Here is a 12,526-nt window from a genome sequence, read left to right as displayed (position 1 = left end):
GTATTAGAAAAAAGAAAGAAGAGCTTGCCTGGGAAGAGCTAGCAGCAATTGCGGCTCAGGTCTTACTATCCTCTAATTGTTATTGTTCAGTTTTAGCACTCTAATGGAAGATGTGGGCTTTATACCATAGAAAAAAAAGAGGAAGAGTCATTTTAGTGAAATACCTATTCGAAAGGTGTCCAGAATAAAAGCTAGGCAAATAGCCTACATCTAACCATGGGTCATCCCACTGTATGTTCATCCCTTCCCCTGAAGTAATTACTATTCTGATACTGTGCTTTTAACTTCTTTGCTTTCTTTTCTTTTCTTTTTTTTTCTTTTTTTTTTTTTAGATGGAGTCTCATTCCATCACCGAGGCTAGAGTGCAGTGGTACTATCTAGGCTCACTGCAACCTCTGCCTCCCGGGTTCAAGTGATTCTCCTGCCTGAGCCTCCTGAGTAGCTGGGATTACAGGTGCATGCCACCATGCTGAGCTAATTTTCGTATTTTTAGTAGAGATGGGTTTCACCATGTTGGCCAGGATGGGCTCAATCTCCTGACCTGTGTTCCATCCTCCTTGGCCTTCCAAAGTGCTGGAATTACAGGCGTGAGCCACTGCACCCAGGCTTCTTTCATTTCTGTATTGTTTTACTTAATATCTAATATTTTATATATAATAAAATGAAAATAATATTTTCTACGCTAGTTGTTTTAACTCTATAGAAAGATACCGTCTTTTGAGACTTACTCATTTCAATGACTTTTATTTTGCATAGATTAAAATTTGATAACATTGAGAATTGCTAAGAATAAGTCTGAGGTTTCAGAGGAACCCAGAGATATAAGTTCTGAAGCTTCAAGTGTACCAGCTGGTGCGTGAACTCTCCTTGTAGTCCAGCAGAGGGTGCACCTGAACAGGTGCTGTGCTGAACAGGATTATGCATGGTATAAATTAATGGAGCCAAGGGACATTAGGAAGAAGATGGGGCAAAGAACCCAAATCATGGTTCCAATATACTGTCGACCAAAAAGACCAGACCACAGCCAGATCCAACCAGATAGAGAAAACAAAACCAGAGACAGAAGCATAGAGAAATTGCTAAGGAGGCTAGAATATAGAGGTTTGTACTGTCTTATATGAGATCTGAAACCTTGCTCAAGAGTGGGAAAGAAGCTTTTAAATAGTGCTAAACCTGCTTATACACCTGGTTTTCGACACTGTGATGTTATTTTCTCAGTTTGGTTGGAAGGTCCATTGCTGCTCCTGTTGTAAGCTGAGTCCTAGACATTCACAGCCCACCTCACACTCCATTGGCTGTATTCCTTTTCAGAGCCCTGAAGAACATCTTCACGGATAAAAGGAGCTTCATCTTATCCCGTTCTACTTTCGCTGGATCTGGCAAATTTGCTGCTCACTGGTTGGGGGACAATGCAGCCACATGGGATGACCTCCGATGGTCTATCTCCAGTATCCTTGAGTTCAACGTGTTTGGCATCCCCATGGTGAGGCTTATTTCCAACCAGGGAATTTTAACCCTTTGTCTTTTGACATTCTTTTGATTAGCAGTCTTAGAGATTATCTGAAAAACCAAGAAGCATATTCCAAGGTGGTATGTATTAGAAAAATCAATTTTTATGTGTTACATGAGGTGGCTTCTGAAGATAGAATAGTAGTACTTTATTATTGAGTTGTCATCTGTGGAATCTCTGAAGATAGGAAGGAGACACTATGAATAAAATGCATTAGTATCACAGGAAAATTCCATCAAGAGAGCATTAGTAAATAAGAAAGTATGAAATTGAGAATTGAATATTAGGGAATAGCCTCAACACAAAGACCACTGTGTTGGGGTCCGGCACGTCTCCCGGGGGGCTACCAACCTGCGGGAGTCCCTGAGACCACCAATGTAGATGTCTCATTCAACCTGAGGGAGAGTGTGCGTGGAAGTGAAAGAAGAAAGAAAAGCGGAGTCTGGAGGTCTGAATGACTTGTAGTCAAGCAGCAGCTTTATTTTTGTGGGTTACAGCTTTTATACCTTTTTTCTTGTTACATTTACTTTAGCTCAGCAGAAAAGGGGGTAAACAGAAAAGGGAACAGAAATCATGTAAAAATAGTTATCAGGGGCTTGTGATAACAGCTCCCAAAGCAGTTTTAAGGGGGCTTGTGATAATAGCTTACAAAGCAGTTTTAAGGGGGCTTGTGATAGTAGCTTACAAAGCAGTTTTAAGGGAGCTTGTGATAATAGCTTACAAAGCAGTTTTAAGAGTTAATATATGTTTTTCAAAGATACACAGTGCAAACAACCAATGGTGCCCTTAAGGTGTCTCGTTAATCATGTTTTCCATCAGGAGGCCACTGTTTGCTTTCAATGAGTCCATGATGCATTCTATCTTGTTTCTCTCATTTGGCTCTGGGATCTCCTTAAGCATGGAATGATGTAGATGGAATGAGAGGCTTTGGATGGAATGTGATGGAATGAGAGGTTCTCCTTTCCTTTATCATATAAGTACTCAGTACATGCTTTCACCTCTCATTGACCAGTGTGCTGGTATGTGTGTTAATTCTCCAGGTAGGTGCCAACATCTGTGGTTATAACAACAATGTCACAGAGGAGCTCTGCAGAAGGTGGATGCAGCTTGGAGCATTTTATCCACTATCAAGGAATCACAATGGGCCTGGGTTCAGGGTAAGGTCCTCAAGAGGAATGATGGAAACTTTTTGGATTAGCTCATCTACTTGCTCTTAAAGAGGATTTGAGGAAAATATTACCACAGGTTGGCCCTAACTGCAGAAGAAGGATAGAAAAGTCTCATCTGATAGCCTTAAAAAGAAAGCTATCAATCAAGGTGACCATGCATTGAAAGGGATACGTATATGCTGAATGATTTTATTCTTGGAAACTCATCAACAAAGTGAGATTTATTAAAATTTCTATGTTGCTGCCATCACTTCTGTTACTACTTTATATATGATAGGACAATTGGAATTAGTTGGTATTCTATTTCAATTAATACAAGGGAAATTCCTCATAGGTATGGAGGCGGAAGGAGAAAGAATTTAAAGAGGCTTAGGCCAGTAATCTCAAAATTGCTTTCACCTTTTACATCATTGTACCTTTCTGTGAATAGTTTGGAAGACTTCCCAACTATTTCTCATGACTCATCCCACCTTTATCTTCATCCACCCAAAATCGTATTTTTGATAATCAAAATAGTATTTTTGATGGGCATATAGAAGTGGGTTCAAAGTCCCCTGTTAGGAGGTGTTTATGATGATGGCATAAGCAAGTAGGGTGAGATGTCCTTTCTTTTAATAAAGTAATCTCATGTTGAAATATTTCCAGTTGAGTGGTTTAGCTCTTAACAGGTTCATTAGAATAACTTCCTAACGATCATTTCAGCTCAAGCTCTTGACTTTGTCTTTAACTCAGGAAGGATTAACAGTCAAACCTTCAAAGTATTTTATCCCTGGGCTTTTCTGGCCACTTGTGATCTAGAGAGAGATGAACTATTTCTAAATGTCTAAGCAGGTGGTTGGGAGCAGGTGGGTGGGTGTTTTTCATGAAGCTGTGTCCTGGAAGACTTACATAGATAAGAGCACTCAGATTACCCAGGAAGCTAGGTTTAAGCACATGTTTTCTTTTGACTAAACTAGTTCTATTCAGTAAAATTATAAGGAGAGCCACATATGTCACTTTAAATTGAAAAAGTACAAAGAAACTATTTTATTTATTTATTTATTTGTTTGTTTGTTTATTTTTTGATGGAGTCTAGCTCTGTCACCCAGGCTGGAGTGCAGTGGTGCAATCTTGGCTCACTGCAACCTCTGCCTCCTGGGTTGAGCGATTCTCCTCCTGAAGTAGCTGGGATTACATGCACCTGCCACCATGCCCCATTAATTTTTGTATTTTGAGTAGAGATGGGGTTTCACTGCATTGGCCAGGCTGGTCTCGAACTCCTGACCTTGTGATCTGCCCAACTTGGCCTCCCAAAGTGCTAGGACTACAAGTGTGAGTCACCATGCCTGGCCACAGGGACGTTATTTTAAATGTATATATATATATATATATATATATATATATATATATATATATATATATGTGTGTGTATTACATAGCAATATCATTTCAACCTGTGTTTAACAGAAAATATTGTTAATGAGCTATTTATTTAATGAGCTACATTATGTCCTTTTCATTCTACCAAGTCTTCACTATTTGGTATGCATTTTACACTTGTAGCATATTTCAATTTATATGCTAAGATTTTCTGTTGAAGCAGTTGAAATAAAATGCAGTTCTACCAAAGCAATAAAGTTGGTTTCATGGAAAACATTTACATTGATTCAGTTTTAAGATTTATATTTAAATTAACTATCATCAAATAAAATGGAAAGTTTACTTCCTCAGTCTCAGTAAATAGAGTTCAAGCATTCAACAGCTTCCTGTGGTTCGTGGCCACCACAGCGGACAGCACAGCTCTGGACTTTTCCAGTTGATAACCAGGGTGATGGAGGCTGTGGAGTGTTATTCTCTTTAATGTCTGACCTCAGAGTTTTTATGAGCCTTACACTGGGAGCATAGAGTGGTCTCATGGGATCATTTTGTTTAGAAGGGGAGAAATGGGCCTCTTAGGGAACAAAAGAAGAAAAAAAGTTTAGGTGACTTTATCCAAAACTCAATATAGGATGACACATTAAAAGATGATGTGTATGTCTTTCACATCTTCCAAATTACATGGAAAATGAACAAAATGAATGCCTACCATTGATGAAAAATTTCCATCTCTGGATACTAGGAAAATTAGATTTCTCTTCTAAAGGGTTATTTTGTTACTCTTGAATAAAATCTGCTAAAAACCATCTTTATAATTTATTTGCACAATGTATGTAAAAGAACAAATAGAGGTCATCTTTGGGTTAGGGAAAATAAAACAAATGCTGGTGGTGGAAACATTACAGATAGAACAGGACATAAAATTTTAAAATTAACATTCATACAAACATATGGAAAGAAAATAATGGATTACAGACCATGGTGGCAGGTAATGTGGCTTATAAGGCAATGGAGTTATTTTTTTTAGTAGTTGTACAACTTGTATTATTTTCCAAATAAAATATTATGAGAAGCTTCAATAGGGAAGAGAACAACACTCACTGGGCTAGGTGGGAGGGGTGGAGGGGAGAGGAGGGGAGGGACAGGCGGCAGGGGGCATGGAGGATGGGGAGGGATAACACCGAGAGAAGTGCCTGATGTAGGCATTAATAAAATAATAATAATAGTAATAATTGGGCTGAGCACGGTGGCTCATGCCTGTAATCCCAGCACTTTGGGAGGCCAAGGTGGGTGGATCACCTGAGGTTGGGAATTTAAGACCAGGCTGACCAACATGGAGAAACACCACCTCTACTAAAAATACAAAATTAGCCAGGTGTGGTGGTGCATGCCTGTAATCCCAGCTACTTGGGAGGCTGAGGCAGAAGAATCGCTTGAACCCAGGAGGTAGAGGCTGCAGTGGAGCCAAGATTGCACCAATGCACTCCAGCCTGGGCAACAGGAGAGAAACTTTGCCTCAAAAAAATAAAAAAATAAATAAAAATAAAATAATAAATAGATAGATAAATAAATTAGAGCAGCCCTGGAGGAAGCAGTTCCCACTTTATCTCCACGGCAACCCGTGTGGGACTTCCATTTCACCCTAGGGCTGCTACAAGCTGCCCTCAAAAGATAGAAACCAAATTTAAACTCTGCCACCTGCTTGCAATTCTACTTTGGGAAACTCATATAATTCTTGGTATTGTTTTCTCATGTATAAAATGAACAAGTAGGACAATATCTTTTCAGTTTTAGAAATGCTTTGGTGTTTCATAAGTTGGAGAAAGTGGTTACTTTCATCTGGGAAAGCTTCTTATTGTAAGAGAACTTCTAAACCAGGATGGAAGGAATCTTCAGCCATTGCTTTGTTTTCTCCTAGGACCAGGATCCTGCTGCCTTTGGTGCTGACTCCCTGCTGCTGAATTCCTCCAGACATTATCTGAACATCCGCTACACCTTACTGCCCTATCTCTACACCCTTTTCTACCGTGCGCACACCCGGGGAGACACGGTAGCAAGGCCCCTCGTACATGAGTGAGTTTCCTAATTCTCAAAGACACCTTTCCGATTGTAGTGTCACTTGACTTTGTTTGTGGTAGCAAGGTTAGTTAGGATCTTGTTGTTACATAACGTGCTGTTGTCCTGTATTAGAGACTTCACCATGTTACTGTTTACTAGGTTCTACCAGGACTCAGCCACGTGGGAGTTGCATGAGCAGTTCTTATGGGGACCTGGACTCCTCATCACACCTGTTTTATATGAAGTATGTTCATAATCTAAATGATGAGATGGGGTATTGTACTTATCCTTATGGTTCTATAGCTGTATAAGCTGGTTCCTGAGTATCTATGAATCTGCATTTATATCAAAATATGCATATAAATGAGAGAGATCATGGAAGTTTGGAAATAAAAAAAAAAAGTAAATCTTGGTCCCACTTTTGCACCAAACAAAACAATTTTCATGTTGTAAAATTGCCTTAAAATTGAAGCCTGCATCCTTAGGCATATGGCTGTAGCATCAACAGTGGCTTTAAATACTTTGCAGTGTGTGTGCTAAACATCTGTCTATATTTCCCTTTGTCCAGAGAAGGAGTGCTCTTGGATTGGGTTAGGCTGGGTGGGAAGAGAGAATACCTATGAAGTGAAGGGAGGGAGAGAGGAGTGCTGGGCAAAGGGAAGGCTATACTCTGAAGTCCAGGTATGAAGGACCATGTGTATCCTATTAAGTGTGATTGGAAGCAGGGGTGAGTGGCAAAGTATGGGGCAAGGATCAGGAAGGATTATGCTGATCTGCTTGTAAACATGAAATATTTCCAATGTGCCCACGTCAAAGGCCCTTTGAGCTGGTGTTTCAGCCACACCATCTGATGACTGGTCTTGCTTATAAATCAGTGGCCCTGCTGGGAGGCTTTCCTGGGGCCTGGCGGTTTATCTCTCAACTGTCAAATTATGTGACTCAGTGAATGGACTTTCTCTGCTTCTCTTAGAAAGTGCAGCAGCATTGAAGCAAAACAAATCATTTTTATTTGGGTAAATTACTCAACCTTCGTGTTTCTGTGTTTTCCTTTGTAGAATGGGATGATCTCAGACCATCTCTCAGGATTGTTCAGATAAACATATGCAATGCCTCCTGGAAGTGTTTTGTAAACTGTAGAGAGGGGTATGCTAATGCTACTCGTTGTTGTTTACCTAGGGTGTGGACGAAGTGAAAGCATATATACCTGATGCCACCTGGTATGACTATGAGACAGTAAGTAAGGCAGCCCCAGTTGGCTCGGAAACCTGCCTCTAGCAGAGTACAATTCTAAAGCAGCAGTCGAATAACTGGGATAGGTTTATGGAAATCCATTATATCAGCCTGGCTGTTGTGTTCCTATCAGGACTAGGGTTTTGCTATTTGGCTATGATAGCCTAAAACTGAAGCCCAGGTGTGGAATGGCAGCATGATGTAATATAAAGAAATAAAGGGGGTTGGAGTGTCTGCTCTGCTCTCTGCTACCCATATGCTTTCAGCAAGCCACTTCATTTTGGGGGTCTCTGTCACTTCTTTAAAATATGTCAACTGAACGAGATGATGTCTAAGGTCTCCCCTAGCTGAAACAGCTTATTACCTGATCTATCTTTTGTTGTTGTTGCTGATTAGGGAGTGGCCATCCCATGGAGGAAGCAGTTTGTGAATATGCTCCTCCCAGGTGATAAGATAGGACTTCATCTGCGAGGGGGCTACATATTTCCCACCCAGAAGCCAAACACAACCACAGAAGCCAGGTAAGCTCCTCACTTTTCTAAGGTATAATTGTTCTAGTGCTCTAATGGAGCAGGGCATTATGAGAAAGACAAATAGGGATGAAGAGTGGATGAGCCAAGGGTAAGTCACCCATCAGTAATCTTCCCCCACTCCTTTCAAATTGATCTAAACTTGGCATCTTACTCCTGATTTAGTAGATGGTAGTCTACCGAGGACATCTGCATAGTCCTTCTCTTTGGGATTGAATCAGATTATAGGACCAGTCAAAATAATCACTGAGGAGGATTTTCCTATGGCCAGAAATTGTCCTTAGGTATATTCCCTACTGTGTGAGAGAATTTGAGTTAAATAGGAGATAAAGGTTATCATGTGGAAGTCAACATAGTTTGGAGGTCAAGAGCTAAGATTCTGCAGAATCTGGGTTCAAGTCTACATACAGGCTATGTAGTCATACAGGCTACATACTACATATGTTTACCTTGGGCAACTTACCTCTCTGTGTTTCTGATTATTATTGGTAAACTGGAGATGATGATGGTTTGACTTTTTAGAGTTATGATGGGAGTTAAAGGAATTAATATAAATGATGTGCGTGAGACACTTAGAAGAGTGCCTGGCACATGGTAAGCAGGTAATAAGGCTAATTGTTGGTATTATGTATTACAACCCAGTTTTCAGTAGGAACTGCCTCTGTCCACCTGATCTGTCTTGTTGATCAGGTGTGTCCACCCAATATCAACATCTACTCAGTTTCTGGCATAGACTCTTGGATTATCTGTCCCTGGGACATCATGGGGGCTGGTTTCACATAGTTCCATGTCATCTACATTCTCTGAAACAGGGAATTACTCTTTTACAGCAGGAGGAATTCTCTGGGACTCATCATTGCCTTGGACTATAAGAGAGAAGCAAACGGGGAGCTATACTGGGATGACGGTGTATCTAAAGGTAGACTTTCTCAAGGCACCATCATTGTGGGTCACTGTGGTTCTCCCTGAAAATTAATTCTTACAGGCTGCCCACTATGGCACTAAGCCTATTAACACTATCATTTACATCTATAGCTTAGAATTGATGGGTTAAAATCCATTCTGAAAATTCTGTTAGCCAGGCACAATCCATTAAAATAGACTTCAAATGCACAAATTATGTGTTCTTGACTCTACCAAAGCAACTGACATTATTGAATGGGCTTAATTATTCTCTTCATTGTATATTATTATGAATAACAAATAATCCACTTTGTTAATAGCTTTGGAAAATACTGCTTTGGTTTGAGGAAGAAATATCTAATTTGTATAGTGTATCTCTTCACTGTAAGATTTCCATATAAACACCTCACATAAACTTATGTGATTATATAAAAAGACTGCCCTACATGGAATTAGTATGTATTGTGTTGAGCTTGAGGAACTCACGATCCAGCAGGATGGATGCAATGTACATGTACATAATCATAATGCAAATCAAAATGTTTTACATGCCAGCAAAATGGTACCACAGACTGACATGTGAAGTTAGAGAAAATGATACAGGAAATATTTGCAGAAGTTTGAAAAAATGCACAAAACTCAGATGAGCAGAACTAGATGGTTGGTAAAGGAATTGCAGATGAAATGAAGAGCCCGACTCCCCAGCTGCTTGGTTTCGCATAGTAATGGGTACTCCTCTGTCTTTCTTTTTTAGATGCTGTAACTGGAAAGCAGTATATTCTATATGATTTCTCTGTTGCCTCTGTAAGTACTTTTTTTGAGGAACGCACAGCATACGTTCCTTGCTGCGATGGCTCCTTGAGTTTTTGGTTTAATATAGACATGTGGTTATGTGTAACAGGGATAGTGTTTTACTGTCATGATTCCAAAAATGATTTGAATTAACATGAAAATATTTAATGTGTGTCAGTTTTATAAGCTGCTACAAAACCTATATGACTGCTGTGCAGAACTTTTTTCCCTGGAAAAAAAAACCATTGCCTTTGAGTTTTATGTCATGGGCGCTAGCTTCCAAGATGTACTTTTTTTGAGGTTTGCAAGGGTATATGGGAGGTGGGTTAGTGAGTGGTGTAGCACCTTTTTAAGATTCTTCCATAACAGCTATCCTTTGTAGCACATAAAACTTGGCCTTTGGCACAGGTTATCAAGTAGTGGCTTTTAAAGGCTGGAAGATACAGAATGTCACTTGCCTCGTATCTATTTCCCAAGGGGACTCAGAAAAGAAAAAGCAGCAAGGCTAGCAGAGAATCAGGGAATTCTGACTTGGTTTTCTTTGAAGTCTGATCACGTACGGGCAGAACTTTCTTTTGAGATGGTCTCCCTTATTTCTTCTTTCTTTTAAATGTATATATGACTATATATATATGTCTGTATATATATGTACAATATGTATATATAAGATATATATAATGGATCTACTTGAAGATATATGTATGTAATATATATCTTCAAGATATATATTATATGTATATTATACATATTATATCATATATATATATCTTCAAGTATTATATCATATATATATGTATCTTAAAGTAACCTTTTATTTTGAGATAAAGATCTTCATGTAGTTGTAAGAACTAGTACGGAGTTCCCATATGCCCCTTTGCCCAGCTTCTCCTATGGTAACATCTTATAAACCTATAGCACAATGTGAAAGTGTGCTGTAGGTTTATAGGAAGGCTGGCACTGATGCTATCAAGGTAGAGAACATTTCCTTAGCACAAAGATCTCTCCTGCTGCCCTTTAATAGCATATCCCTTCTCAGCCCCTGGCAACCAATCATCTGTTTGCCATTTCTATAATTTTGTCCTTTCAAGAGTGTTCTGTAAAGAGAACTAAACAGTTTGCAACCTTTGGGATTGGCTTTTTCATTCAGCAGAGCTCCCTGAAAACCCACCCAAGTTGTGCAGCTTGCTCCTTTTTATTGCTGAGTAGTGTTCCAACTTACGGCTGTATCACCTTTTAAAAATCGCTCACTTGATAAAGAGTATCTGGGTTGGCTCCAGTCATGAGCTGTTACAAATAAAATTTCTACTAACACTCATGTATGGGTTTTGGTGTGAACATAAGTTTTATTTCTCTGTGATACGTGCCTAAGAGTACAGTTTCTGGGTCTTATGGTAGTGCACGTTTTATTTTATAATAATCTTCCAAACTGTTTTCTAGAAAGGCTGTACCATTTTACATTTCCACCAGCGACATATGAGTGATCAAGTTTCTTTACATCACGGCCAGCATCTGATGTTGTCACTATCTTTTTTAAGCTTTTGTGATTGCTGTGTAGTTATCGCTCAGTGTGTTTTTAATTTGTATTTCTCTAATAGCTAATGACATTGAACATCTTTTCATATGTTTATTTACCATCTATATATTTACATTTTTAATTTTGATGAATCTAATTTATCCTTATTTTCTTTATAGATTGTGCTTTTCGATGTCAAGTTTAAAACCTCTTTGCCAAGTTCTAGATTCTGAATATTACCTCCCATGTTAAAAAAATTATATTCTGACCTTTTACATTAAGTCTGTAATCTACTTTGAGTTAATTTTTATATACTGTGTAAGATTTAGGTTGCGGTTTAACTTCTTGCCTGTGTATGTCCAGTTGCCCCAGCACCTTTGTTGGAAAATTTGTCTTTGAAAAAAATCATTTGGGCATATATATATGGGACTTCTAATTTTTTAAATTATCAAACTGCCACTTTTTATTCAGTCTTAATTTCTACCTCCTTCTGTGTCATAGTTCAACATTGTCACTTTTGTTCCTTAAATAATTTATCTAATTTTCTGTGCTTCAGTCTCCTCATCTGAAAAATGAGGATAATTATAGCTTCAACCTCATAGTCTGCTGTGAAAATTGAATGAAGTAATACATGTAAAATGCTTAGCACAGGGCCTAGTACAGAATACACACTCAAATATTCTTAGCTCTTATCATCACTGTTAGTAAAATAAAATGAAAAAGTTACTTGGTCCCTTTTGTGTATGTGTGTATGTCTTTATCTTTGTGTGCCAATGAGTCTGTTATCTTTTTGTTTACTTTGTGAGTACCCATCTTGTCTGGCTGAAAATTCCACAGTGTCAGGGACATATTTTCTGAGTAATAGAATCAGTAAAGAACCAGTAAACCATAGCAAACACAAAATATTACTTTAAAATTTAAGATTAATAAGTGTCTAAGTGAATGAGTTCCCTGGGTATTATCACCTAGCAACATTTGGAACTGCAGAGAAAAGGAAACAGCTTGAATCTCAAAAAATGAGACGTTGAGTGGTATTTGGGGATAATAAGAGTCTGAAGTACATGGTTCTAATCTGACTTTTTTTGCCCTTCCAGAACCATCTACAAGCAAAGATTCTTTTTAATAATTATACGGACACGTACAACCTAATGTTTACAGATATCACAATCTTGGGAATGGACAAGCAGCCAGCTAATTTTACTGTCTTATTGAATAATATTGCCACCTCCAGTCCAAGCATTGTCTATAGTGCTTCCACAAAGGTAAGATACCCTTCCATTCTGCAGGGCCCTTTCCAGAGGCCCTGGCTCTGATAGCCGGCCCTACTTTGCTCTTTTAACTTTGGGCCATCAGACACAACTGACTTGCTGGGAGGTCCAGCACATCACAGGGAGGATACAGAAGGAATGCGTGCATGCTAAAGAAAGACCTCTCTGCTTTGTTTGTATCAGAGCTCTGAAGAAGA

General features: G+C 38.9%; 1 protein-coding gene across 1 annotated transcript in view; it reads left to right on the top strand.

The window, feature by feature from the left end:
• Positions 1-12,526, top strand: part of MGAM2 (maltase-glucoamylase 2 (putative)) — a 130,751-nt gene that overhangs the window by 40,617 nt on the left and 77,608 nt on the right. Inside the window, exons 16-24 of the mRNA XM_035254554.3 lie at positions 1,312-1,483; positions 2,551-2,667; positions 5,954-6,108; positions 6,253-6,337; positions 7,270-7,326; positions 7,720-7,844; positions 8,684-8,772; positions 9,511-9,560; positions 12,156-12,323. Coding sequence (XP_035110445.2) covers positions 1,312-1,483; positions 2,551-2,667; positions 5,954-6,108; positions 6,253-6,337; positions 7,270-7,326; positions 7,720-7,844; positions 8,684-8,772; positions 9,511-9,560; positions 12,156-12,323 — 1,018 coding nt within the window. The remainder of the gene's footprint in view (positions 1-1,311; positions 1,484-2,550; positions 2,668-5,953; positions 6,109-6,252; positions 6,338-7,269; positions 7,327-7,719; positions 7,845-8,683; positions 8,773-9,510; positions 9,561-12,155; positions 12,324-12,526) is intronic.

The sequence above is a fragment of the Callithrix jacchus genome, chromosome 11 (genome assembly GCF_049354715.1).
Source record: "Callithrix jacchus isolate 240 chromosome 11, calJac240_pri, whole genome shotgun sequence".
Classification (NCBI taxonomy): Eukaryota; Metazoa; Chordata; class Mammalia; order Primates; family Cebidae; genus Callithrix; species Callithrix jacchus.
The sequence above is the reverse complement of the archived record's forward strand: the minus strand, read 5'-3'. Positions and strand labels throughout refer to the sequence as shown.